We start from the raw sequence: 26147 nt of genomic DNA on the forward strand, positions 1-26147 counted from the left end.
TAAATTTGGAGCTACTTTACTGGTATAAAAATGTTTCTTTTGAATGTGTATCTATCTGATAAATATATGGTAGCCTGTGTTTTTGCAAGCCTACCCTGCTAAAATGCATTACACTAAATTTTCCTCTATTACACTATTCCTCTATTAGTTCTGTAATACAAATTTCCTAGTGTTTCATAATCCTTCGTTCAAGTTCATAGAAGAGAAAGATCATGAGGAACTTATTTAGTATTAGCAGAAGGTAAGCCTAGAGCTGCTTAATTTTTTCTTCAGCAGCGAGTATTACTGCTGCCAATAAGAATTATTACTCAAGGCTCCAGAGGACACTGGTAATAATTAGGCCAGCTAATGCACATAAATAGAAATGTGAAGGAGGAAATCTGTGACTCAACACTTAGTATAGCTGAAAAAGAAAAAATTAATTATTTTTGGTTTTGATATATAAACTGAACTTTTTGATTCCTGGCTGATAAAAGTAATTACTATCATTTTTCAACAATCAGAATCAATTTCAGAAATCTGTTATGAGATTGTTACAGTGATAGCATAAAGTACAAAGTGCATTTTTTCCTCACTGTCACCTACATCTTCTCCTCTAATTCCTCCATTAGCCTAAGGCTGGTGCAGCAGACAAAGCATAGAACTTTACCTCAATATTTCTGCAGACTACTCTGGATGGATAGAAAGGATCCATAGGTCATCAGAAAACTGCCTAATGGGGTAAAGTCATTCCTATAGCCTAAATTTATCACCCCTAACCTTAAATGAGTATACACATCTGGAGCACAGTCAACCCTTTAACAGTCAATGAACTGAGCTGCATAGTAAGTCAAAAATTCACTCTACGGCTAATTAAGCCTCTCAAAAGTGATGTTCCTCCTCAAATTCTGAAGATGGTATACTGGTTTTCCTTTTTAAGTGCTTCTCTTTCAGTTTTTTGAGGCATTTTTAACTCAAAAGTCTGGAGCTGTTATAAAAAGTAACAATGACAGTCAGAGACACATTCTTTGCCTATAATTACATGTTTATTTGTGATAATTCAAACCTTTTCATCACAGACTGAAAAAACCCATATATATGAACAATTCTTAACTGTCAGGCGCATACTACATGCTTGAGGAACTCACAAATCTGACTGTTGGACTATACAATTAAGAAAGACTCTTCGGTGACTTGTTACTGGCTTTTCATCACCCTTGCCTGCAACTTCTTCTGAAAGGCTTAAAATAGTGTATTTTTATGCAAACAATGTAGTTTTCCACTGGTAAAAAAAAAGCCCCAAAAAACCAAAACAAACCCAATAATTTAAACAGAGGCTCAAGTTAACATGTTTGAGCTATTTTTGTTTTACATTACCTTAACACCTCAACATATCTCTGCAAATCGAACTATATCACCCTGATTCTGTGAATGATATTCATTATTTTGCTGCTTTTGCAAAGGCAGCATAAGATAGCAGAAATTTCTATTACTGACCTATGTGCTGGAGACAATTAGAAAAGACTGAACAATAAACAAAGTAGTAAATATCTCATTTTTCTGTGAAAATAGAAAAAGTCCTGCAAAGAAGATCAAACTTTTGCATAGAAACCCATTGCTAAAGCCTTTGGTTATTCTGCCAAGGTTTTGACTGACTCGTACTCCATCAGGTCCTATTCATGACTGGGTTTCCAGATTTCCTGTCTCTCTTGCTGTAGCTTTCCATTCTTTATAGTCTTATTTTGCATGAAAGACCCAAAGGGCAGTCCAGCTTCTTAGAAATTATTTTTTCCCATATAGAATCTATTCATGCTGTCTTGGGCCTTGTTCTACATAAAGCCTCTTGCTGTTTACCTCTCCGAAGGATTCCTGTCCAAGCTATTCACTTGAATTCATTACTGCACAACAAAGCACTGTTTATGACTGGCTTCTGCTGTATTTGGGCCTCCTTATCTCCCCAGATGGTCATTAATGTTCTTAGGCCAGCTGGCACCATACTTGGAGCAAGGCCACCTCTGAGGTAAGTTTATGACTGAAGAAGGAAAAAGCTATCACTAGGAAAATAACAGAAATCAGTTTCACATGGCATGCAGGGTTAGTTACAATGGTGAATGAGTGCTGGCAAACTGAACATTTATACGGGGAAAAAAAATACAGAAAACATAGCATAATTCACATTAACTGGATCTGATGGCATGGGTAAAAATACTTGAGATTCACCTATATATAACTTCTACTCAATCTTATCCATATTGATTTGCTGCTGAAGAACACATATAACATTTTTCCACTTGAAACGTTTTGTGGTTTAAAAAATTACTAGAATTTTTAAAAATCTTCTAATGCTTGCACCACATGGGATAAAACTGTGGTTTAAAAAAAACACATAGAAACTCTGGCCATTGGCATTAACACTGTCATTAATGTCTTTCCGTGTTTCAGAAAAAAATAATGTGTCTTTTTTCTTTTCCTCTGTGTGTTACCTTAGGAACTGCTTTGTACGTTATGTTAGGTACTGCTTTTTTCAGCTCCTAGCTACCCACCCTAAAACACTTCACCCTAACCCTCTTCCTGATTAATCTGTAATCTGTAGCACCTATTACATTATCCAAGACATTAATTAAAAAGCAGAATTGAACTGAGCCCTCACGGAGTTTACTTGAAACACAAATTAAGCGAACCCTAGTTAATTACAAGAGCATTTTTTTCAAATCCTTGTGCACATGTAAAGTTTCCTCACGAGCCTGCTCCGAGTTAGCCTTAAAACCCTCACAAAAATCAAGCTGTATCTTATCAATCGGGCCCCTTGCTCTGTCGGAGAGAGAAATCACACTGTTTTAAGGCAATCTGCCTCAACACAGCCTTCTCGATGCTGCCTCTCAACTCGTTACTTCCTAGAGACCCGCACGCTGATGACTTGTTTGCTTTCGAGTCCTGCTGGAAAGGCGTGGCCTCGCACAACCCCGTCCTCCCCTTTCATAGCCGGCCCCGCTGCCTCTCTCGCAAAAGCCGGCAGACAAAGACGCTGAACTACCTCAGCCTTCTCCCCTCCGCCTGCTCTCTCCCCCTTACCCCCTTCCCTCTCCCCTGCGGCGGGCATTTCCGCCCTCCCCCTGCGCCCCGCGGCACTGCCCCTCAGGGCAGGCCCAGGCCCAGGCCCAGGCCCCGCCCCCTCGCCCGCCCCCTCGGCCCCGTTCGCCACCTGACCCAGCCCATCAATCAATCCGGGCTCAGCCTCGAGGGGCGGAGCCGAGGTGGCACTCGCAGCCAATCGGCGTGCGAGGTGCGGAGGTGCCGCTACCAATCGGCGGCTTGCTTCTTTGAGGGTCCGGTGTTTGCTGTCCCTGCACCCCGCTGTGAGGTGCTGGCACTGGTTGTCGCCGCCGCCGCCGCCGCCGCCTGAGGTGTCGCGGTAGCCGCAGCAGCCTGGCCCTGCTTTCGTGCCGGTGTCACTGAGGATGAGCCCCCGCGCTGCTCAGCGCGCGTCCCGCCCTGCCCGCCCGAGTCCATTCATCTAGCGACTGGTGAGGGGCGGGCCGCGACCTGCTGATGTGTCCGGAGAGGGAGCCGGGCTGGGGGGCGTGTGTCAGTATCATGGTTGGCACTGCCCGAGGGGACGGGACAGGACAGCGGCGGTGGGGGACTGTGGGAGTGGGGAGAGCCCCGGGCAGGAGAGCCAGCCGGCCACGTAGGATGGGAGGGGACCGGCTTCGAGGCGGAAGAAAAGTGGCTTGGCCGGCTGTTCTGATAAGTCTCTTTTGACCCTCGTCACTTCCCGGCTACGTGGACATGTGTAGTGGTAGTCAAAACGGCCACCTTCCCCCCTGCCCGCTCATGGCCTGTGGCTGGCTCTTTGAAACGCTTCAGACTTTCTCCCCCTTGACACTGGCAGCGGCCCTTGCCAGGTTTCCTTAGCTGGAGATTCCCGGCAAGTCTGTCATGTTTCTTGGTGATACTCGTCTGTGGCTTTTGGTAGCAGCCCACAGCGTTACTGGCTTTGAGCAGCAGTGTAAGCACTAGACAGCTGAAATCTCGTAGTTAGCTTAAAAGGATGTTTCTTTGTAGTCTTAGGGGCCAACGACCTGACCTCTGAAATCCAGCTCTTTTGTTGGTGACATGGTTAGTGCCATTGTCAGCCTTCATGGAAATTGACCACAATTTGTGGTTTACAAAAAATAATGATCGACCAACAACATCTGATGTGGGTATTTGTTAGTAATATTGTACCAGAAATTCAAAATTAATTCAAAAAAGTCAGCTTTTCGTAAGTGTTGATGTATATATCAGATATAGTTTTAAGTGTGGTGAAATTCTAGAATATGTTTGTGGTTCATTGCTCTTGGCTTATCTTCAAGTTATCTGTTTCAATAAAGAACATTATTGTGGAAATGCCTATAACTGCACTCGCTATAATTTTGTCTGTACCACTTTCTGTATGTTTTATTTCATTGGACAGTTATTAAATGTGAATAGTTTTGACTTTTTCTAGATAAGCCAAGTACAGTATTTCTGTGTGTTTATTTCATACTGTATATGTGATTCCTGACTAATAGATGAGCTCTGACGTGCTGCAGCTGAATTTAGCTACCAGTGGTATTTTGGTGGTTTTTTTGACATGCGTGTCTGCCTTTAATTTGTAGTGCTCGTTAGCACTGTTAGGGGCAAATGGATTAGAGTTACTGGATCACCGAATGTCTCATCCTGGTAAGGATTATGCCATTATTGCTGTAAAGGCGGAAGTTGTAGAAACTCTGGAGAGAACCTCCAAAGGTCACCTGTGCCAGGGGTGTACTTGTGCCATGTGGTGGCACAGAGGCCCTGGCCCTGTAAATGAAGCAGCTTGTATCTGCCATGGCCCAGGGGACACAGCAGGTATGTGGAACTTGGTGTTTTTTAAAGCAGGTTGGTTTTCCTCCATAGCTTTACTTCTAGGTAGGTCATACTTAAAACTTGAACAAGTTGCTTGTTGTCTAGCCCATTTTGAGAGCCTCACTAGCATTCAGTTTATCATTTGAAGGTTCTTCCTGACGTATAAACTTAACCTCTTATGATAATTGAATGAATGACTACTTATCCTGCTGTCAGGGGTAAAATGGACAAGAGTTGGACAGGGCTTTGGGTGACATGGTCTAGTGGAAGGTGTCCCTGCCCATGGCAGGGGGGTTGGAACTAGATGATCTTAAGATGCTTTCCAACCCTAACCATTCTGTGACTCTATGTAACAGCTGCCTTATTCAAACACACTGTGTGGTCAGTAGAAACCACAGCTAAAGGAGAAAATAGATCCAGTTTGCTCAGCATGTACTCACGGGTTGTTTTGTAAACCTTCTGAATCCTAGTTTCTCTTTCCAAAGTTTTCTTCTACTTACCTGCTTCTTTTAAACCTTGATATCTCAACTAGAGGCAGCACTTTACCTGATATGTTGTGTACTAAGAACAGAACCCTTACTTTCTGTGCCTTGTATTGCAGTGCTTCTGTAACAAAAAGAATTAGCTACTTTTCTTAAAAGACTGTGGAAATTTCTGACTGCCAAACTACTCTAAGCTGCTGCGTAGCTTACTTTTACCCTTTTTGCATTGCATATTCAGTCATTTTCCCCCCTCCCTCCCCAAATATATTGTGTATTCAAATAATATGGTTAAAGGGGCTGAAAAGACTAGGTTTATGCTCAGACTTCAACAAATGTGCAGGGAATTTCTGAACAGGTTAAACTGTCTGTGGATTTGTAATCTTCTGAGTAGAAATCAGTAGTCTAACTGTTCTGTAAAGCCTTGGACAATGTGCTGCTTATAGCTGAAAGCTGTATATTTGTCTAGGAATTCATGTGTGTTTCCTTGAGGATATGTCGCTTAGTGCCAATGCTACTTTTATTATATTACTACCTAGCTTTGATTTGCTAGTCACTTTTTGTCAGACTCTAAACTACTACTTTAATATGTATTAGTGAAAGTTCCCTTTAGGTAAGACTCCAGTCAACAGAAAATCCTGGAAAACAGCAATATGATAGCAAATTCCCATGGCTTTATTTCTGTAAGCTTTAGATTTTACTTTTTTTTTTCTTTTTTTTTTTTTAAATTAGCTTACTAATCAAGTAGTCTGCATGGTGTCTGCGTAAGTTTGTTTTGGGTACAAATATTTTCAGGATTTCCATGCTGTTATGGTTACAGGTCTTTTGTGATGTTATGAAACATGTGTGAATCGGCCAACTTGGAGAATATTATTAAATGTCAGCATGCTTGTTTAAAAAACAACCCCCCTTCCACTCCACCCTGGAAGTCTTTAAGAACTCACAATACCCTTATAAGAGTGGATTCTGTCTTTATTTAGCAACTTAATATCAAAAGGAAGAGCAAATGATTTTTGCACCTTTTGGAAAGCTATATTATTTACCCTTTCCCCCCCCCGCCTTGTTTTAAAGGAGGAGTATTAGGATTGACCAGGAAAACTCTAGGCTTCTTTTATGTGGACAATAGAAACCATTATTTAGTTCCATTTGTAGGAGAGCCAAATACTAGGTAGTTTTTCACCAAGTGAATCCCAGGTGCAACTGGTGCTTAGAAAAAAATCAGTATCACATAAAAAAAAAATCCGACAGAAAACCAGTGAATGGAATGAGGTTATAACAATTTAAAGATCAAATAAGGTCTTGATAAATACATTCTTAGTAAAGCAGCCTAAAGCTGTGTTTCAAGGCCATGTCACTAATTTGACAGTTATTTTAATGCCGAGCACTTGGAAGATGCAAAACCAGCGATCTGTCTTCAAGTCGCGCTGAATTCTAACTAGCTGGATCTCTTCTGTTTTCTCATTCACTTCGACACAAGACCATTGTCTCTATTAGGATGAAAACAACTACAACAGCAGCTGCTAGCCACTGCCTTCGTACTCCTATCCACATCCATGTTAACCAGATTTTGGTAGATCCAGTAATGAGTAGAGGCTTTCATCAGGAAGAATCTGGAAGACCACAGATAAGAGTTCTAGTATCACATGTGTGTCTCCCAGACTGGATGCCAGAAACATGTATTGAAACTGCCAACCATGTCGTAGGGATTGGTTGCTACCAAACCTTTTCTCATAGCACCCTTGTATCTTTGAGCCAAGAGCATACAACCTTTGTGGAAATAAATTCTAGAAAAAAAGAAAATTGTGAATGTGTTGATGGAGAACATGGTCCTACAGATGTGGAAATGAGCAGTCTAGTATCTTCCTTCATCCAGTAGCTTGTGATGCCTCTGTGCTGAATGTCAGTGTTGTAGGCATCACAAGTATTTGTGCTGAATATGCTCTGCCTTCATTGGGTTTGTCTTCTGAAAGACAGTAATGAAAAAACAGATACTTAATAGGTATCTGCTGCCTTGGTTTCATCATCTCTTTCTTCTGGGCTTAATTTTTGTGAGAGTTCGTATTGCCAGAAAATGACTATATATATATTTTTATCTATTCTGGGAAGCATCTTGGATAACAAAAACAGGTAAGCAGAACCCTTGGACTTGAAGACTACTAACTCACCAGAAGTCCCATGTAAGCAGCTTTAATATGCAGATATATTTCTGGAACTCCACAGTGGGAAACTTCTGCCAACTCCGTTCATTTTTCCCAATGATTGAACAGAATCTTGAGGTTTCCCAACTGCCCTTTGCTGTTGGCAGGAATTGAAATCTGCTACCATAGTCATCCTTAGTCCTTAAGGTATTCCTTAGCTTAGTCTTATGGATGTGTAGAATCTTGGATAATTTCATACTCGAGAGGTGTGACAGCTTTTATTTTAGGCTTCTTAGCAAACAAGTGCCAAATATTTGCCTATTTGTAGTGACTTCTTGAAAGAAACAGATTTTTGAGACAAGAAGAGTAGGTAAAGAGTTGCTTTTTCGGCTGCAGGAGTTCTGCCTCCATAAGGTCAGATGGCACATCTGGCACTCTCCTTCTTGGGTGTCTGACAGCTGTGCTGCAGTGGTGCTTTGCCTCTCTGAGGGGAAGAGCTGAAACTCAGTTCCAGGAGGCAAAATATCACACACGCTTTCTTGCTGCTTAGGAATTCCTTCCAAGTTGGTTGTAATCTTTTAAACTTTCCTGGGCTGTGAACTTGTATAATAAGTAGCTCATGTCTCTAATAGAAAATTTAGAAATCTGCTTGCTGCTGAAATAAAACATCTGTGGGATACTCTGAATACTGCTCCAGTTCCTCATTTTTGGTGACTTTTTTCTATAATGAAAATGTTGGTTAGGAATCAGTTTTTAATAAGAACTTGAATTCCAAATGATACCTATTGTATCATAAAAATATTTAGAAGATGATAATCTTATTTAGCTATTTATGTCTTTTAAAAATTACAGTATTAGGAAGACACTGTTATTATGACATGAATAGGATTAGTGCTGAGAAGCCTGCAGAAATACCTAATACCTGCAAATAAAAACTGATACTCATAATCAGACGGGCACCATATTATAGACATTTTAATTCAACGTGTAAAAAATGCTGGTGCTGTTCCTACTTCGTGCTAATTTTAGGTGCTGATCATGCAGCTGGGACTCCATATCCTAGTATGCATTTGGACAGCACGAAGGTTTCCACCCAGACATGAGCATCAATTCACAAATGTAAAGTTTTAAGGTTTCATTTAAAGACCTTCTTTGTATTTAAGAATAGTCAGATTGGATTATTAACCCTTTTCAGATGTTGTAATAACATGATAGTGGGTGTTATTCGTGTGCCAGTCTTTATTGTGGAGGGGTAAAATCTTGATCTATAGCCTTCTGTCTCGAAAGTCAAGATATATATATCAATGTACTAATATAGCTTCTAGTGTTGTTTATAGTAAGGAGGGCTGGGTTAGAATGACTTGTAAAGAAATAATTCAGCAGAGTCATGTTTCACATAGCTGCAGTAAATGTCACCATAATGGAGTTAGTATGAGGTATGCAAGGTTGTATTTCTATCTAGTAGCAGACTTTTTATTCTTTTAATGTGTGGTTTGTTGTTCGCAGTATTTTAGTGTTTAGTTGGGCTAGAGCTCAGGTGTTTTGAAGAAGTTTTTCTCTGGCCTCTCTGTGCCTTTCTTGGAATGGCACAAGGTGTTTTGGAACCACGATTTGCTTTCTTCTGAACCGTTTTCTCATACAGTTAAGTGTCTTGAGTAGGTGTGTATCTGCACCAGGGAAGATATGGCACTAGGCACAGCAGGGCTGCTTCCTTGGGTGGTGGTGCCGTTTCGTACCAGTTTACCTAACAGATGAGTCTATTTTATGATTCCCCTGAATAACTTTATTGTCCTTTTTATTTTTACTTTTCTTTCTTTGGAGCACTAATAGCAATGTCTTAATGATGAATTATATTTAAGATTTGCTTTATAAAGCATATGTAAAATAAATAATTCTTCCACAGCATAATTTAATTGCCTAGTAGCATATTGATGAAACATGACAAATTAGTATGAGGATAATGGCCCTTCTGATGTTTTTTCCAATAGCTGTCCAAATTTTTTTTTTTTTTTTTTTTTTTTTTTTTTTGAAAGATTGCTGTTTAGAAGGGTGTTGGATGCACTGGCAATCTGAGTCTGCTGATACTTTGAGTCTGTCACGCTTTGATTCCTTGGAGCAGCAAGTCAGGCTGTGTTCTTGAAAGTAGAACTTTGTTTCAAGCTTGCAACCATGATTAACTTTTCGTTATATTCTGAGGCTTTAAAGAAGGTGAAAGAAGAGTCTACACAGGTGTATGTTACACTTCTTGTGTTACTGCAGGAGTTTTTATGTTGGTTGTAAAATGCCTTGTAGAGTGAACTGAAGCTTACTGTGACAAATCTAAGCTAAACAGTTGTGGTCAGTTTTGATTTGAAATACCGCTGAATGTTACTCCTGGGGAGGGGTGAGGGACTAAGTTGTAGTGAAGAAAAAATACTTTTTTTTCTCTTCCCCCCCCACTCCCCCCACCTTCATTTGCCTGCTGTTTGAAGTTGCTTTGACGGCGTATACCAAACAACTTCGGATCTGTACATTTTGATTCCAAGTATTTAATTCCTTCTGAATGAGGTAAAAAAAACAAAACAAACCCCAACATTGAAGATTTTGTCATGAGATGTTTAAATGAATACTCTTGGATTAGAAATGCTTGGGTTGGTTTTTTTTTTTCTTGAAAGTTTAGATTCCATTACTAGTATTTGCTCTAAATGGATTGCTTTCAGCTTGGTGGCAATCTTGATAATGCATGAAATAGGAGAAGGAGTGGGATTTCTATTTTCTTTTCCAAACAAAATAATCTTTCCCTGACAGTTGTTTGCAGCGAGAGACATTAACAAAATATGGTTATTCGCTTAGTGCCTGAAAAGCAAGCGAAGCTAAGCTTGGCAGGCTTTTTTTGAGAGGAGGTGGGGACCGAGGAGTGGAGTGTGCACATGTACAATAAGTGCTGAGCTGGAAAGATAGCAGGGTGGGGGTTTTTTTGTTTGTTTTATTGTGTCCCCCCTCTCCTCCCAAGGATTTGTTAGCATTTTTAGTTTTATCTATTCAGCTTTCATGATGGCATTGTTCAGCTTCTTTTGGAATATTTTACGCACAGGTAGAACAACTTTAAATTAGTTTGCTTAGCAAGCAAAAACGTCAAGGAGGGTTAACATATGACTGAATACTATTTCACTCACTTTGCAGCTTATGCTTGAAAGATTGAAGTGTAAAGTTTTTTGGGACCAAACAGCAGTTCACATTAAGTTAGGCAGTGTATCAGTGATGCATATAGTTTCTCTGGTTTAGATGGATTTATGTGTGATTTTTATACTGCTGTCTACACTTGGTGTGCTGTAACAACCTTTTAAGTATAACTGCACGTGTTTAACAGGCTAGATGATTGCTTCTGTCAGGCCTTCTGCTGAGAAAGATAGATATACTAAAGATAAGTATGCACAGATAAGCAGAAATGCTGTATGCCACGGACTGTGAATGTATTTTAATGAAGAAGAATTTATATCTTTGCTGCCTCCTCCTTCTTCCTCCCTTACCCCTTCCAACTGCAGCCTTTGCTTCTTCCTGGCTGTTTGAGAAGCTTTAGCTATTAGTCCTGCACGAGTGCTGACAGTCTGAATTCACATCTCCTGTACTGAAGTTGCTTTGCTTCATTCTGTTGCTGTCCTTCCTCTCACCATTGTCAGTTGCTCTGGGAGTGGTGGAGAGGAGCCTTCTTGGTGATTCTGTAGAAGAGGCTTAGTAGGGAGATGGGTAGTCATTCGGGCCAGGGAAGAGAAACCAGGGAGCAATTGTTTTTTGCAGTGGCTGAGGGAGACTGTGGTGGTCCCTCCCTCTTTCTGGATGTGACTGACAAAGCTCCTGATAGCCAAGGATTTTTTGGTGGATGATTTTTGGATTATGACTTACTTTGGATCCAGTTCACGTGTAGGCTGGAAGATTTATGTCAAAGAAAGGGAGGAGGTGCCTTTGGAGGCTGAGGTGGGGAATGGAGTCATGGGTTTTTAAACTGGCTGAATGCCTGAGTATAAGCTTAGATGGTGCAGGGTAGGTCAGTTAACCCTTGCCACATTGCTTCTGTATTTGCAAGCACTAGTTTGATATGTATTTAAATTGCATATCAAATGCAGGGGAATATGTAATATAAAGATATAAAATGCAGGGGAAAGTTGTGGGTTTTTTGGTTTTTTTTTGTTTTGTTTTGTATTTTTTTTTTAATTAATCTGTTCTATTTTGCTCTCTTCCAGGTCTCCCTTGCAATTATGGAGTTTTAGAAGAATTAAGGTAGTGTGGAGGGGGAATCCCCCTCTGCACAGTTGAGGTAGTTCACTTTTGGAATTTTCTATGGACAAGAATATTTGTTATATAAGATGGTGAAATAAGACTTCTAAAAATATATATTTATAAATATTTATTTGGATCAAGTGCCAAACATAGCAGTACAAAGATTTCTAATGGCAGCTCAATAAAACTGGATTTACATCCTTGGAATTACAAAATTTTTTAAGGCACTGTGTTGTGTACTGAATTGGAGTGCCTTGATACACTTAAGGGCTGTTTCCCTTAAGGAGAGGAGTGGCTTTAGAGGTGAAGATGAATTCTCTCATGCCAGAGTGCACTTCAAAATGTCGATCTCTACAGCATGCTTTGGATGTTATTTCTGTAGTAACCAGAGGAAGTGAAGGCCAGATCAAGGCTTTTCTCTCTTGTTACTGCTACAATGCTGCAACTATAAAGGATGCCTTTGGTAGAAATGCTCTACATCTTGCTGCTTCTTGTGGCAAAAAAGGTGTGCTAGACTGGCTGGCTGAGACCAAAGGAGTAGATCTCTCGGTGAAAGACAAAGAGTCTGGATGGACAGCTTTGCACAGAAGTATATTTTATGGATACATTGATTGTGTTTTGTCGTTACTGAAGGTGAGTGATTTACAGCTGTAGTTTTCTTCATCTACAATTTTTAGAGATGTATTGCTTATGTAAAAGGGGCTTTTAAACTTGACTGAAAGTCTCTTGAGTGTTGTCTTAATGCTGTGTTTAGTTCATAGTTTATTGATTTACTTCAATGTTGTGTCTGTGTTCATAAAAGATGTCTGCCTTTGCCCATGCAGAAATCACTACTGAGTAAGGATTGCTGATTAATTGTGGACTTCCTTGAAGACTGTTTTGTGTGGATGATATCATGGTCAGGATGTGAAAAGTAGAGAGTGATCAGACTAAAGATGCTATAAAAATAGACTCTTCAGTAATTACACCAATTAGTGTTTTTAGAGAACATAAAATAATGAAAGCTTAAATGGAGTTATAATTAGAAATGAATCTAACATTTGAGAGAGAAGCACTTTAAGATATGGAACATTTCATTAAGCGAATCCCCATTTCATTCATATTTTAACTAGGGCTTTTGCTTAGTGCCTCTCATTCCTTTCTTGCAGTTGCCGTTTCTTCCCTACCACTTAGCAAGTTATGTATATTTTTGATTGCTTTTCCTTCTGTTCCTCCTGTCCCAAGTACAGCAAAGGGAAAATTTACATATGGCTGAGATGTTCAGGGTCCTTTTAATCACGTGAGAAAACAAAATATTTGTGGTTCAGGGTTGCTTAAACCTTTTAAGGCAGATAATTTTCTATTTTGGGTTCAGCCTGTTTACATTGCACTGACTAGCCATTTGTAAACATAAAGCTCTCTGTTTTCAACAAGATTGTAAGCAAAATGGTTGTGGATTCAATATCTTTTTTAATTCTTGAAGGTCTGATAACTGTTAAATATATATTTCATGTGCTGTATCCTTACATAGTGAGGAGGTTTTCATTAAGCTTGACAAAAGTAGGTTTTTTATAAGAATTGTTCGTAATTCAGTTCTCTAGAAAACTGCAAACTGTGTATATGAGGTCAGAAAAAGTAACCAATCCCCTAATGTGTGTATATCTCTATCTTTGATATTTGCTTACAGGAGGCCTGTTGATTTGCTTACAATAAATTTTGTACAAAGGTCATAAGGTTCTAAAACTATGTCAGCTACAATGATTTATCCTATGCAAAGATCCTTATTATGTTCTTTTGGTTGGGCTTTTTAGGTTTGGAAAGTTCTGTTGTTATGTCAGCAACCACTAGTCTGGTTAGGGCTGATTATTATGAAATATTCACCTAAGATACTTTCTATTGCTATTGTTACAAAGCCACCAAACTTTTATTTACAAAAGTGTATGTTTCATTTTGTACTTCCTTGTCTCACTGTACAGGTTTTCCCAGGCATATTTTGCTTTTCTCAGTGCATAAATGAATAACGTTTTTCTGATAGCTCTGCTGATACTCTTCTAAGGAGCAGAATGACACAACACTCATGAAGAGTAGTCTACCTCCCAGTTCCTTAACTGAAGTGTCTCTGCTGTACTGCGTTACTGTCAGATGCTTCAGTCACTATTTCATGGTCTTTTGCTGTACTTGCTCCTGTATGTCCGTGTCTGTCTTGTACTGGGGAGTCCAGACCTAAACCCAGCACTCCAGCTGTGGCTTGCCAGTGCTGAGTAATGCCGTAGTATGCTGCGTACTTTCTGGCAGCACTCTCACATGCAGCCCTGGATGCTTTCACCATCCTTAGCTGTGAGGACACATTGCCGGCTTGTGGCCAACTGGTTGTCCACCAGGAGCCCCAAGCCCTATTCTGCCAAGCTGCTTTCCAGCCAGTTGGCCTCCAACTGTATTGGTATGATGGGTTGTTCCTCCCCAGGGCCAGGATTTGCATTTTCCGTTGTTAAAGTTCATGAGGTACCTCTCAGCCCATGCTCCAGCCTGTCAAGGTCCCTATGAATAGCAGCACAACCCTCTGGCTTATCAGCCGCTCCTTTTGGTCTTGTATCGTCATCAAGCTTGCTGAGGGTGCACTCTGTCCTGTCATCCAGGTCATTAGGGAAAATGTTAAACTGTACGGGTCCCAGAATAAACCACAGGGTACTCAACTAGTGCGGATAGCATATTTCTTTTGTGGGCTGGAAGCAGTTATGATTTACTCTCAGACTGTACTTAACTACAAGTTTTGCCGCTCAGCAATTAGGGCTTGTTTTTAAAAATTCAGATCACGTGGATGTCACTGCAGCCTCTGTTCTGCTTGTAAATGACTTCCACAGATGCCAAAGAGAAGAATATCTGGCTACCTGTTAAATCATAAAAATAAGTCTGTCTGTCATGCAGTGAATTAATACCAGCACTGTTGCTAGTAGGGTTGCCTTTATAATTTGGAGAATGCATGTTTTTGTTGTTCTGGCTAGTGTTTTTCCAAATGAAGTTACAGGTTAAAATCCCTCCTGCAGCTGTGGCTAGCTGTCCTTCTGTCATGCTTGAACAAATTGTGCTCCCTTCATATTTTTATTTCATGCATTTACCTCTTAGTGTGAGATTCTGTAAGGTTTTCCTTTATATTAGCCGTGAGCTAGTAGGTACAGCTTTATATCCAATAGGTTCTGACTGGGGACATCTCCAGTTTTTCCCTTCAGGGGTGTGATTGATGACACTTGACTTGCTTAAAACTAGGGCTGGTGTAACAGCACTTTTTTTGTATTAAGAAAACGGTATTCATAGAGAATATCTACCTCTCTATGAGTTCTAAAGGAATGACCTGCTCATGCTTTGTATTTCTGAAGCTTCCCTGCTGCTCCTGGTCTTATCTGGCCATTTTGTCCTCTAGCCTTTTTTCAGGAGCTGTGAACCACTGTTCCCTGCTCGTTTTCAAAGAATACTCTTTTTTTTTATTCTTTGTATTTTTTTTATTTTCTCACTTCTTAACTTGTCAAAACTGATTCTATAAACATGCCAGAGTAAGAAAATGTGTTGTCTGAAGCTCGTAAATACATTTTCAGTAAATACTTGCCCTTCCTAGATGGCAGTACTTTATCTTCCTTTGTCTTTCACTGATTACATCTTATTAATCAATATTCATACAATAAAATCCCAGTTAATAGAACAATACAATATATACATGGTTGACAGGATTGCACTTTTGCTGTGGGGTGTTTGGTTTTTTGTGTTTTTTTTTTTTTTTTTTCTTTTTCAGACTTGCTTACCATTTAGTCGAATCTGAAGACTGTCTTTTATTAGTATTAAACTTCAATTGAAGATATGTTGAGCTTCTTAAATATTTACCTGGCTTACTTCAAGCTGTGGAGTTAAAATTAACTTATGTTCTTCTCTTCTCCTCCTCTCCTTTCAGCATGGCGTTAGTCTCTATGTTCAGGATAAAGAAGGCTTATCAGCCCTGGATCTTGTGATGAAAGACAGGCCAATCCATGTGGTGTTCAAGAAAACTGGTAGGAAATCAAATAGCTTAAATTGTGTTTTATAAAGAGATATATCTCAACAGTTAACGTATGTAATGGTGTAGGCAATGTTTCCTGTTCCTAATTAGGACTGTGTAAGTTACGAAATACCTGAAGGTATGGGGTCCCTCATATCGTAGGACAGCAGGTGTAGAATCTTGGCAGTAGACACAGGATGCACATGTGTAGCAAAAATGGAGGAGTAATGACGACTTAAAGGTTTTTAAAAAGCAGGGTTTGGGGGGAAGAGAGAGGGGAAAAAAAGCAAGTGGTGTAATAGGTAACGTAAGTTGGTTGTGGAGACTCCATACTTGGAGATATTCAAAACCTGAGAGAAACAGACCTGGGCAACCTGCTGTAGCTGACCCTAATTGAGAAGAGGTGATGAACTAGATATCTCCAGAGGTGCTTTACAACCTCAATTATTCTGTTTTATATAATTTTATAATATGTATTTATAATATATTTAATATCTACTATGTTTTATATATTATTTTTTTATATATATCCTGTTATTTATATATTATAGTGATAGGACAAGAGGTAATGGCTTTAAACTAGAAGAGGGTAGATTTAAATTAGATACTAGGAAGAAATTCTTTACTGTGAGGGTAGCGAAACACTGGCACAGGTTGCCCAGAGAAGCTGTGGCTGCCCCATCCCTGGCAGTGTTCAAGGCCAGGTTGGACAGGCCTCGGAGCAGCCTGGTCTAGTGGAAGGTGTTCCTGCACGTGGCAGGGGATTGGAACTGGATGATCTTTAAGGTCCCTTCCAACCCAAACCATTCCATGATTTTTTTCCTTTATCTCAATTCAAGCTGTCAGAGAGACTTCCATGTCTTTGAATTTGGTAGAGTAGTTTACATCACTTCTGTGTCTTTTGTGAGAAGAGAGGAAATATGTTCTTTAATCTTCAAAATATTTTTAGACAAGGTAGCTTGGTATAAGCTAGTTACAGTAATTCTAAATACAATTTCTCCAAATAGAAAATAAGCATGTAAAAATAACTCTGAGCACACAAGTTTTTTTGTTTGACAGGGGATTAGTCTTTCCAGTAGTTTTTATTTATTTTTAATGCTGTTTTATACTTTTCTACTCCCATTATTTCCCCTTTTCTCCAAGTTGTAAAGTTCAGTCTGATGGTATTGTGAAATTTGTTCTTTTCAGCTTGTTTCCAGTCTAAGTAAACTTGGTTACACAAAAGATTTGGGTATTTTAATTTCAACTTGTGAAATATGTTAAAATTCTTTAATATTTTTAATAGCGATGCAACATGGTGAAATATACGTTGATTTAAGCTTTTTACTTGGAAAATGGTGTTCAAATACCACTGACTGAGAGATTATTAAAAAAAAAAATCTAAAGTATTTTTTGGCTACACGTCTGATTTGAAGGTGTTTATGGCTTTCATACATGATAGTATGACCTTTTTTGGTAAAGGCTTTTTACTAAACTGAAGCAAAGCATGTATAACCGAGGGAAGCAGTAGTTGTCTTCTGAAAACATAACAAGTAAATCTGCTGCTGAGGAATGTTTGCATTTTCTGCTGCTGGAAAATATATATGAGTAATGTTGATCATCTGTACATTATTGTTAAAATATTTTGTCGCAGTACCTTACTTTATAAGAATAAATATTTTTTAAAGTTCAGTTTTATGTAAAAAACCAGCTTTGCTCTTCAAATTTTAAATAAAACCAGCAGAAGTTGCTTCTCAGAGTCACCAGTATTTGCACAATACTGGTAAATTTATAAGCTGCAGAGAGGATTTTTATTTTTTTTTTTTTTTCATTGCAGATCCCACAGAAGTCTACACCTGGGGAAACAATATAAATTTTACTTTGGGTCATGGTGGTCAACAGGGTAAACATCATCCTGAATTGGTGGACCTCTTTCCTCGGAATGGCGTATATATCAAACAGGTATTCTTAATGTATTACATAGGCACCTTTCTTGGTGAACTTGGAGGGGTGCATGGAGGGGAACGAGTATCAAAGATGTTATAAAGTTCTTAAAGTTTGCATGTTAAAAAATTGCATCTGTGGGCTTATTGTTGGTTTTGGTGTTTTATTCCTCCTCCCGTCTCTTTTTCTTTCTTCCTAGTTATTTCCAAGCATTTTCCATTGATCTGGCAAACAGCTTAAAGCAGCTAAGGAGTACTAGAGTAATAATATATGCTTGCTGCTCCCCCCCCATTATCACCCTCAACTAAATCATGGTTCTCTCTTTTGGTGGGGAGAGCGTGTTATTCATTTTTTAAATGTGATTTACCTTGGATATATGGCTTGTATATCATTAAAATCAGAAGCATGATACTTCTCTACCTGTTTTGAATTTCAGACTTCTTGTGCAACTCCCATAATGAACTGAAGTGGGACAATGAATCTGTTTGATGCATGTTGAATTAAAATTCTTCTTGTGTTGAAAGCAGCATATGCTGTTAAGCGTGCTTCCCGTAGCAGTAGTTTTGTCCCTTGTAAGTTCTTGGGACTTCAGTTTAAGAATGTTTGAAAGTTTAAAGTACAACTTTAGTAAGCATTCCAGGGCAGACAGTCTATGCTGCAGTCTTAACATTGTTCGTTCACCTCTTCCGAGGCAGTATTGTTGCCCTTGCAACTCAATCTTTTGAACTTCTGTTAGCCTATAGGGCCAAGCTTGAGCTTATTTTTATAAATACAAACTGCAGGTCTTTTCAAGTAGGTTAAGGCAGTACATAATACACTTAAAAGATAATATTTTGTGTTCCTTGTGACTTGATTTGGCAGTCCTGTGCTTTAATATTAGTGACTTGCTTGTATTTTCACAAACAGATCTTTAATAAAGATGTGCATCTTCTCAAAGTAGCTTTAGCAGGTGTTTTCAGGTTATCCAAGAAAGCTAATCTACTGCCTCCTTCCAACCCCTTTTTTTTGCTCTTTTTCTTTCAGGTGGTACTCTGCAAATTCCATTCTGTGTTCCTTTCTCACAAAGGTCAAGTTTATACATGTGGACATGGACAAGGAGGACGCTTGGGTCATGGTGATGAACAAACATGTCTGGTATGCTATCTTATGTAGTCTAGCGTGTAGCATGATGTTTCTTTTATTTTAAACAGCAAATCTAAAAAGTGAATTAGAATTTTTGTGAGTGTACTTTCAAAATGAGTTTGCTGCTGATTTCAAGCAAAACTCCTTGCTCCCCACCAAATCAAAGGAAAAAACTCTAGTACTACTAGCGAAGTGGCAGAGAGTAGAAGAACATGCATTTAAACATATTTTAAGATAGCTAGATACTGTGGTCACACTTCTGTGTTACGGCTGAGTTGTTTTAAAGGCTAGCTGATGCCAGAGAAGGGCTGGATTCTTAAATAGGTTTGTGATGTGTCAAGGCTGGCACAAAAGAAACAGCAGTACTGTGGAGCTGTAATGGCATGAAAAGTGATAGTAGGGCTGTTATTACTAGACTTGCACAGCTGTAAGGGAAAATTCACCTACCATTTTATTTTGAACAGTACGTTGTTGCAATATGCAAAACCAAAATTTAAGAAGACTAAGATATGACAATACAATTCTTAGACTTCAGTATCTTATCCTGTGCATACTTCCTGGTAGTGTTCATTTAGTTTGCAGCACAATAAGTTTTTTTAATTTATAATACCAAGTTTCTGGCAGAACTTGATATTGTGTTGCTGGGTGTTATAGTGAAGACTAGAGCTCAGTTCTAAACACTTTTCGAAAAAAGTTGCAATTCTATGAAATTAGGATTTTTTACAAATTGCTGTTTGAAATTGGCATGTTACCCAGTTGAAGAAGAACTCACATTAGAGTGCATGAAGAGTCAAAGATAAAGAATTGCTTCTTTATTCTGTGGAATTTTCTTAGGATTGTCCTGTCTTCTGGAGGGAGAAATCTTATCACTCATGGTAACTTAAGAACAAAAGAGGTAATAGTTAATATTTGTCCAGTTGTCCTGAATATACAATTTCCAACCTAATTTTGAAGCTATCATCTTCCCTGATAGCAAAGGATACATTACAATTGAAAATAGTTTGTCTTTCTGCATTGGATTTGGTAATTATATTATTGAGTGTATTGTATATTCAAATGTGTTTTCATCTGTAGTTCAGTACTTGGTTATGACTTCCTGTTGGTGTATCTTTAGTTTCATAGATGGCCACTAGTTAATATCAAACAAGTGTATCTTTATATCATTTTTTTTTTTCCCTTGTTCAGGTTCCCAGACTTGTGGAAGGCTTAGCTGGCCATCAGTGCTCCCAGATAGCTGCAGCTAAGGATCATACTGTCATTTTAACAGAAGATGGATATGTTTACACTTTTGGTTTAAATACTTTCCATCAATTGGGTATTCTTCCTCCTCCTCCTAACTGCAGTGTTCCTAGACAGGTAAAAATAATATCACTCAAGGCTTAGTTGTTCCCTTGTTTTAACAGAAAGTAAAATGGAACTTTTAAACTTTTTTAGTCCAGTGTGAGTTCAGATAAAAATTTTAATTCTGTGTTACCATCTGTCTCAATCTTACATATATAACTGTGTCCTGATAAACATCTTAGTTTGTAACCTGAACTGTACTGAAGTTTGTAGTGCTAAGTCTGATACAAGGTACGGTTGCCAAAACCCTTTTCTTCCCCAAATTTTCTGTAGCTGAAATGTCATAAAAGTAATAGATTTGTATTACTTAAGATTCATACTCTTTACTCCTTTTGAATCACTGGATGGTGGATCCCAGGGTTTGATGGTTGTGTTCTTTTCTGGAAGTACTATTGATTCTGGTGTTGTAATACTTTGGGAAGAATAGAGATAGGGAAGAGAGGGTGTTGACATCAGCAACTTGATTATATTTCTATGCTCAATCTCTAATTTTTTTTTTCCCCCTATTGTGTGGTGGTGTGTTTTTGGTTTGTTTTTTTTAAGTAAAAGTTACATTACCTTTTATTGAAGGGTGCAGTTCTACAGTGTGTTTAGGGCATTAGGACTTACAATGTGAAACTTTTTAGCTGACTCTTTTGCAGTACCTTGGTTGTCTTTGGCTGTCTTGTAATTGACCTGTGCAGTCTTGCTCAGTAGCATACATATGAAGACAGCCTAAGGAGATTTTATTATAGTTCTGATTAAATAATGCAAAAAGTTTACTACTTTTTGACACTAGTGTTAAGTGCTCCACTTGACAAACTTCAGAAATAATCCTGACTTTTTTAGGCTGTATGTGGATTGTTACCAGTGCTTCATCCTTAATGACTTTAGGAGTTAAATGTTGTCAGAAGTTCATAGATGTGAAATTCACCTGTTGCTCCTTAATATTAAGATGTACTTTGGATTTGTGCTTAGGTTCAGGCAAAAAACCTGAAAGGTAGAATGGTGATTGGAGTGGCTGCAGGCAGATTCCATACAGTGCTATGGACTAAGGAAGCAGTTTATACCATGGGGCTGAATGGTGGCCAACTAGGTAAGGTAGAAGCGTTCTGAAGGTAAAATCCAACCATTAAACGGTGTTATTTATGCTAAAGCTGTCATTTACTTCTTACAACAGAAGCCTAGTTAAAGCTTTCTCTTCTCTCTCTCCTTTCTTTCTTTCTCCCCCCTCACTCCCCCTCTCTTTTAATTAAACCAATCTCTTCATGCTTCTTTTGAAGAATATTTTTCATTACTGCTGGTGACTTTCGCATTTTGAGATGATGAGAGCTAGTCAGACTTAGCTCTGTTATTTCAACTCTTTGTAATTCTTTCACTGTCCATGTATCTTGTGTGGTCCTGCTACTGTAGGCTTTCAGAAAACAGAATATTGCTGCTATTTGTGTTGCAGGTCACTCCAAGGCATGCTTGTCTCCTTCCAGCAGTCTGGCTAGTACTGCGCTTGATAAACTATAAACTAGCATTCAGTTCTTCTGCCTATGTCCTTCTTTCAACATGCACTGTAAACATGCTACTGATAACTTTTTCCATACTAACTTTTTTAAACTGAAATGCTTGCCCATGTCTAGATTTATTTTCAACAATGCCATTACCAGAATCTTAACTCAATATTATTCTGAGTGTCAAGGTAGAACCTAATAAAAATATATTGCCAACTAGTGAACTTACTGATTTGTTGTCTGAATGGGATATTTTAATTGCTTTTGTCTTTTTTAATGAACAGGTATTGCAATATTGGTTTGGATTTGCATTTTCATAGTTCTGTAGCTATAAACAAACAAAATGTTAACTAGCTCTGGTACTTAATCTGCATCAGTTCTGGCATCAGGTTCAGACACTTTTGTTTTTGTGTTCCTATTTAAGATTGCAAAGGTATGTCAAAAAACTTGTCTTTTTCAGAGAAGTATTTTATTAATATTTTATGTGGGTTTTATTTTTTTGGGTGTGTGTTTTTTTTTGTCTTTTTGGTTTTTTTTTTTTTTTGGTTGTTGTTGTGGGTTTTTTTTTTTTAATATGCACCCTTCATATAAGTTTGGGGTTTTTTTTTTGTATTGTTGAATTATTCTGCTGTGCACAAGTCCCAGTGCAGTACTATATGGAGACAGTAATTAGATTGTAAGTGATATAGTTGTGTCAGCAGGGCATGTCATAGACCTGTGGTAATAAAACTTGCCTCTTTAAAATGTTTGGCCATAGCACTACACTGTCATATGACAGGATTGCTTCCAGCTGTAGAAGTAGCTCTTCTGCTTGTTCTTGGATATTTGTACTCTGATCCACTCTGTGGTGCAGACATAAGTGCACACAGGGCAGGGTTATGTTATGTATGAGATTCTTTGGGATAAGTTTCTTGATGTCTTGATGCAGCAGAGCAGCAATGGCATGGTTTTTTTTGGGTTTTTTGGTTTTGTGGGGTTTTTTTTTTCTTTAGTACGTTTTCAGAGTCCTTACATTATAGCTCCAACCTTGTCTGTTGTTTCATGTAATTGCCTCTTTTCATGCACATGCACTTATAGTAATTTTTATTACAAGCTTCCAATGGCTGAAATAAGCTATAGTTTATGCCACTGTGATAGTATTTCTAGTGTAATATGATCTAATAAATGTTCTTTCTTTGGAATCAAAGGTAGTACCACTGCAGAGTTTAACCTCATTAAATAGCTTTCCCTGTAGAATATGGCTCACTTCAATTTTTGTATATCAAATCTTGAATGTTTTCTGGTGTTTGTGATGAATTAACAAGTATGTGTAGTGGGTCTCTTATCTGTCTAATTATTTTGAAGATGAATTATCTACCTACCTCTGAAATCTTTTAGAATTTAAAGGTTCTTCAAAGTAGTGTAGCGAAGTGTCCCTTAAATGCACAATGTGTGGTATGGCAAATAATGTTTTTGGGTGTGTTTGTGTTTTCTAGGTTATCTGCTGGATCCTAATGGAGAAAAATGTGTAACTGCACCTCGCCAGGTTTCAGCTCTACACCATAAAGATATCTCTGTGTCCTTGGTCTCTGCAAGTGATGGTGCTACAGTATGCGTTACTGAGAGAGGAGATATTTATTTACTTGCAGACTACCAATGCAAAAAGATGGCTTCAAAGTATGTGTTACTTTTTTAATTTGTCATGAAGAACAGTAAGGTGAAGATTTCACTGTAGTCTTATACTTGCAAGCTATTTTAAAGATTTTTATGTGGAAAGTAGAAGGTAGTACAGTGTCCCCCTGAGTTTGCTTCATTTGCAGTTCTTTCGTATGAACTGCAGCTATCATTTTGGGGTTTTTTGGGGTTTTTTTGGCTGTGGGGTTTTTGTTTTGTTTTGTTTTTTTTCCCCATATATTTTTCTTATTAGATGAGGCTAAGGTGCCACTCATTCGCTGTTTACCAAAAATATTTTAGAAACCAACCAAACAGCAAAACATGCTAAAAGGAAGTATTTTGTGCCCTAGGCTTAAAAATATTGAAACTGGTAGTTTTGGCTCCTCTGTTAACCTGAATTTGCATAAATGCATCTTAGAGGCATTGAAGATTTGCTCTTCTGTTTAGTTCTGTTGTTACGATTTTGAGTCAGTAATTTGGGGTCTGAATTTCATAATTAGAGTGTGGATATAGTATGTTATAAAAGGTAAATTACGTTGCAGGTGTGACCTTGTGACATCATTGGTACATAGGCTAAAACCTGCATATAAAACCTGTTGAAAAAACCGGGCCTATGACTCATAAATTTATGAAATTATTTGATACTATTCTCTTTTACTTAGCTTGCAGTAACAGAGTAGAAGAGATAATTAGCTTTTTTTCCCCAGTAATTCCCAGTTAGCTTTTCAGCTTCATTTCACATCCTAACAGTATTTATTGACATGTAACTTAATTCTTCATTTTCTGCATGGTTGTGAGTGAAGGTGTTGGAATTTGGAGAAACTTAATACCATGTACTGTGCTCTTAATAAGAAGCTGAAAAGAGGTAATTTGCATGGCTTTGATCAGATTTAAAAAAAAAAAACCAACCCACCACAAACCTGAGAAATGGCCTACTGGGGTAGGATAGGTCTTTTAATAAAAATGGCTAAATGAAATTCACACAACTATAGTCTCTGTAATACTGAAGTTCAAAGCCAAATCATTGGAATTTTGTGAATAACTTGTGGATATGATGTAACTTACTTAAAAGCAAAGCAAATTACGATCTCCTCATGGTGTTTTATTAGCAGTTATGTTAGTAATACCAGTGGAGAGAAGCTCAACTTCAGTAATTTTTCAGTGTCGCTACCTCAGCTATTGCTTTTTTTTTTTTTTTCCCCTGCTGCTGTAAATGAAAAGGTAACTATCATAAGTACAACATAAGTGCACAGTGAAGAAATACTAATTTAACCTTCTGTGTTCTTTCAGACAGCTGAACCTTAAAAAAGTTCTTGTCAGTGGGGGATATTTAGAATATAAGGTAGATACCCAGCATCTTAAAGAAAATGGAGGTCAGAAGATTTGCATTCTAACACTGGATGAAGCTGGAAGAGTAAGTTGTGTCTTTAGAAATCATAATCATATAGCAAGCTACGTACTGATTAATGAAACTTTAAACATAAGATAGGACAAAATCATGCATAGAAGATACCCATTTCATTTATGTAGAGCTGCTAGTGATACCCTTTTCTTTATTTTCATTTTTTTTTTTTTTTTTTCCCCTCAAATGCTGTGGGGAATACTACCAAAGTAGTGTACAGTAGTTTATTTTTAAATCTGTGGACAGTTAATGGCTTTTCATTTTCATGAAATGCCTTTGCTTTTGCATACATAAGGGGGTACATACCATACATGGTCTGTTTGGGATTTTTGGGGAGGTTGTTGGTTTTCTTTTTTTTTTTTTGCCTCCCTTGTGTATCCTCTCAACCTACCTACCTGGTCACCTTCACACCCTCCAAAATAGTCTCTGAACTTGAAGTGTTAGATGCTTTGCTGAAAAGCAGCTGCTCTGTAGATGAAATGTCCCTTTTATTGTTGAAAAGTTGCAGCTAAACCTGGTGAATGGTTTAGTATTTATAGTTAAGAGTAGACACTGTGTTGCCTTAACTGGAATACTGTGGCAGATCTGTTGCTTTCTTCCCTCATTCTTTCATACAGTAAGAGTTTATAGGATCCTTCCAAACCTCTGCCTTTTCTAGATCTGCTCACTGGGAGATCTAAGCCTTCAGTGCCATCTAGTGGTGTGTACGGAAAGGTTTGTTACCGAAATACTACTTTAACGTTAAAAACTGAGCTTGTCTATCAAAATAGGGAGCACTGGCAGTGTGGTGTGGGTTTTTTTTTTCTTTTTTGTTTTTTGGTTTTTGGTTTTTTGGTTTTTTTTGGGGTTTTTTCTTTTTTTTTCTTTTTTTTTTTTTTTTAAATTACATTTGACTGAATTATGTTTTGGGATGTGTTTATTGCATCATTAGTTTTCTCAGAGATTATAAACTTCCAGCTCAGTATTTGTTCATGTGAGGTTTAGCTTCTAGCGTCTGTAGTGTTGGTAGTGCCCCTTAAACATCTTTGGGACACTTCTTTAACAGTGAAAAAAAACTACTGTGTCTTCCCGCATCAGGGAAACGGTGTCAATCTACATTTCATATACTGGCAAATGCTGGGATCATTAGTGCTCTTAGGCATTATACATTACTGAGTAAGGAGAGGGATGGAATCTTAATACTTCTGTTTACTGGATTAGTGCTTCCTGGTTTGGCTTGAATATACTCTTTTTAAGAGAGTACTGTTTAGCTGAGAAAAGAGAAGGCTCAAGGGCGATCTTATAAATGTGTATACATATTTGAGGGGAAGATGTAAAGAAGATGGACCCAGGCTCTTTTCAGGGGTGCCCAGTGACAACGCCAGAGGCAATGGGCACAAACTGAAACAAAGCAGGCTCTGTCTGAATATCAGAAAGTGTGTTTTCACTGTGAGGATGATCAAGCGCTGGTACAGGTTGCCCGTGGAGGTTGTGGAGTCTCTGTCCTTGGGGAGATTCTAA

General features: G+C 38.4%; 1 protein-coding gene across 3 annotated transcripts in view; it reads left to right on the forward strand.

The window, feature by feature from the left end:
• The first annotated feature begins 3301 nt into the window (after positions 1-3301).
• Positions 3302-26147, forward strand: part of IBTK (inhibitor of Bruton tyrosine kinase) — a 60211-nt gene continuing 37365 nt past the window's right edge. For 2 of the 3 annotated variants that reach the window (XM_030489603.1, XM_030489600.1), the window contains exons 1-9: positions 3304-3503; positions 11686-12355; positions 15642-15738; positions 17542-17666; positions 18672-18782; positions 19956-20126; positions 21069-21186; positions 23068-23248; positions 24536-24659. In XM_030489603.1, coding sequence (XP_030345463.1) covers positions 12032-12355; positions 15642-15738; positions 17542-17666; positions 18672-18782; positions 19956-20126; positions 21069-21186; positions 23068-23248; positions 24536-24659 — 1251 coding nt within the window. In that variant the 5' untranslated portion in view covers positions 3304-3503; positions 11686-12031. Of the gene's footprint in view, positions 3504-11685; positions 12356-15641; positions 15739-17541; positions 17667-18671; positions 18783-19955; positions 20127-21068; positions 21187-23067; positions 23249-24535; positions 24660-26147 lie in introns of all 3 variants that reach the window. The other variant, XM_030489599.1, reaches the window with a different exon arrangement.

This window comes from Strigops habroptila, chromosome 6, assembly GCF_004027225.2.
Source record: "Strigops habroptila isolate Jane chromosome 6, bStrHab1.2.pri, whole genome shotgun sequence".
Lineage (NCBI taxonomy): Eukaryota > Metazoa > Chordata > Aves > Psittaciformes > Psittacidae > Strigops > Strigops habroptila.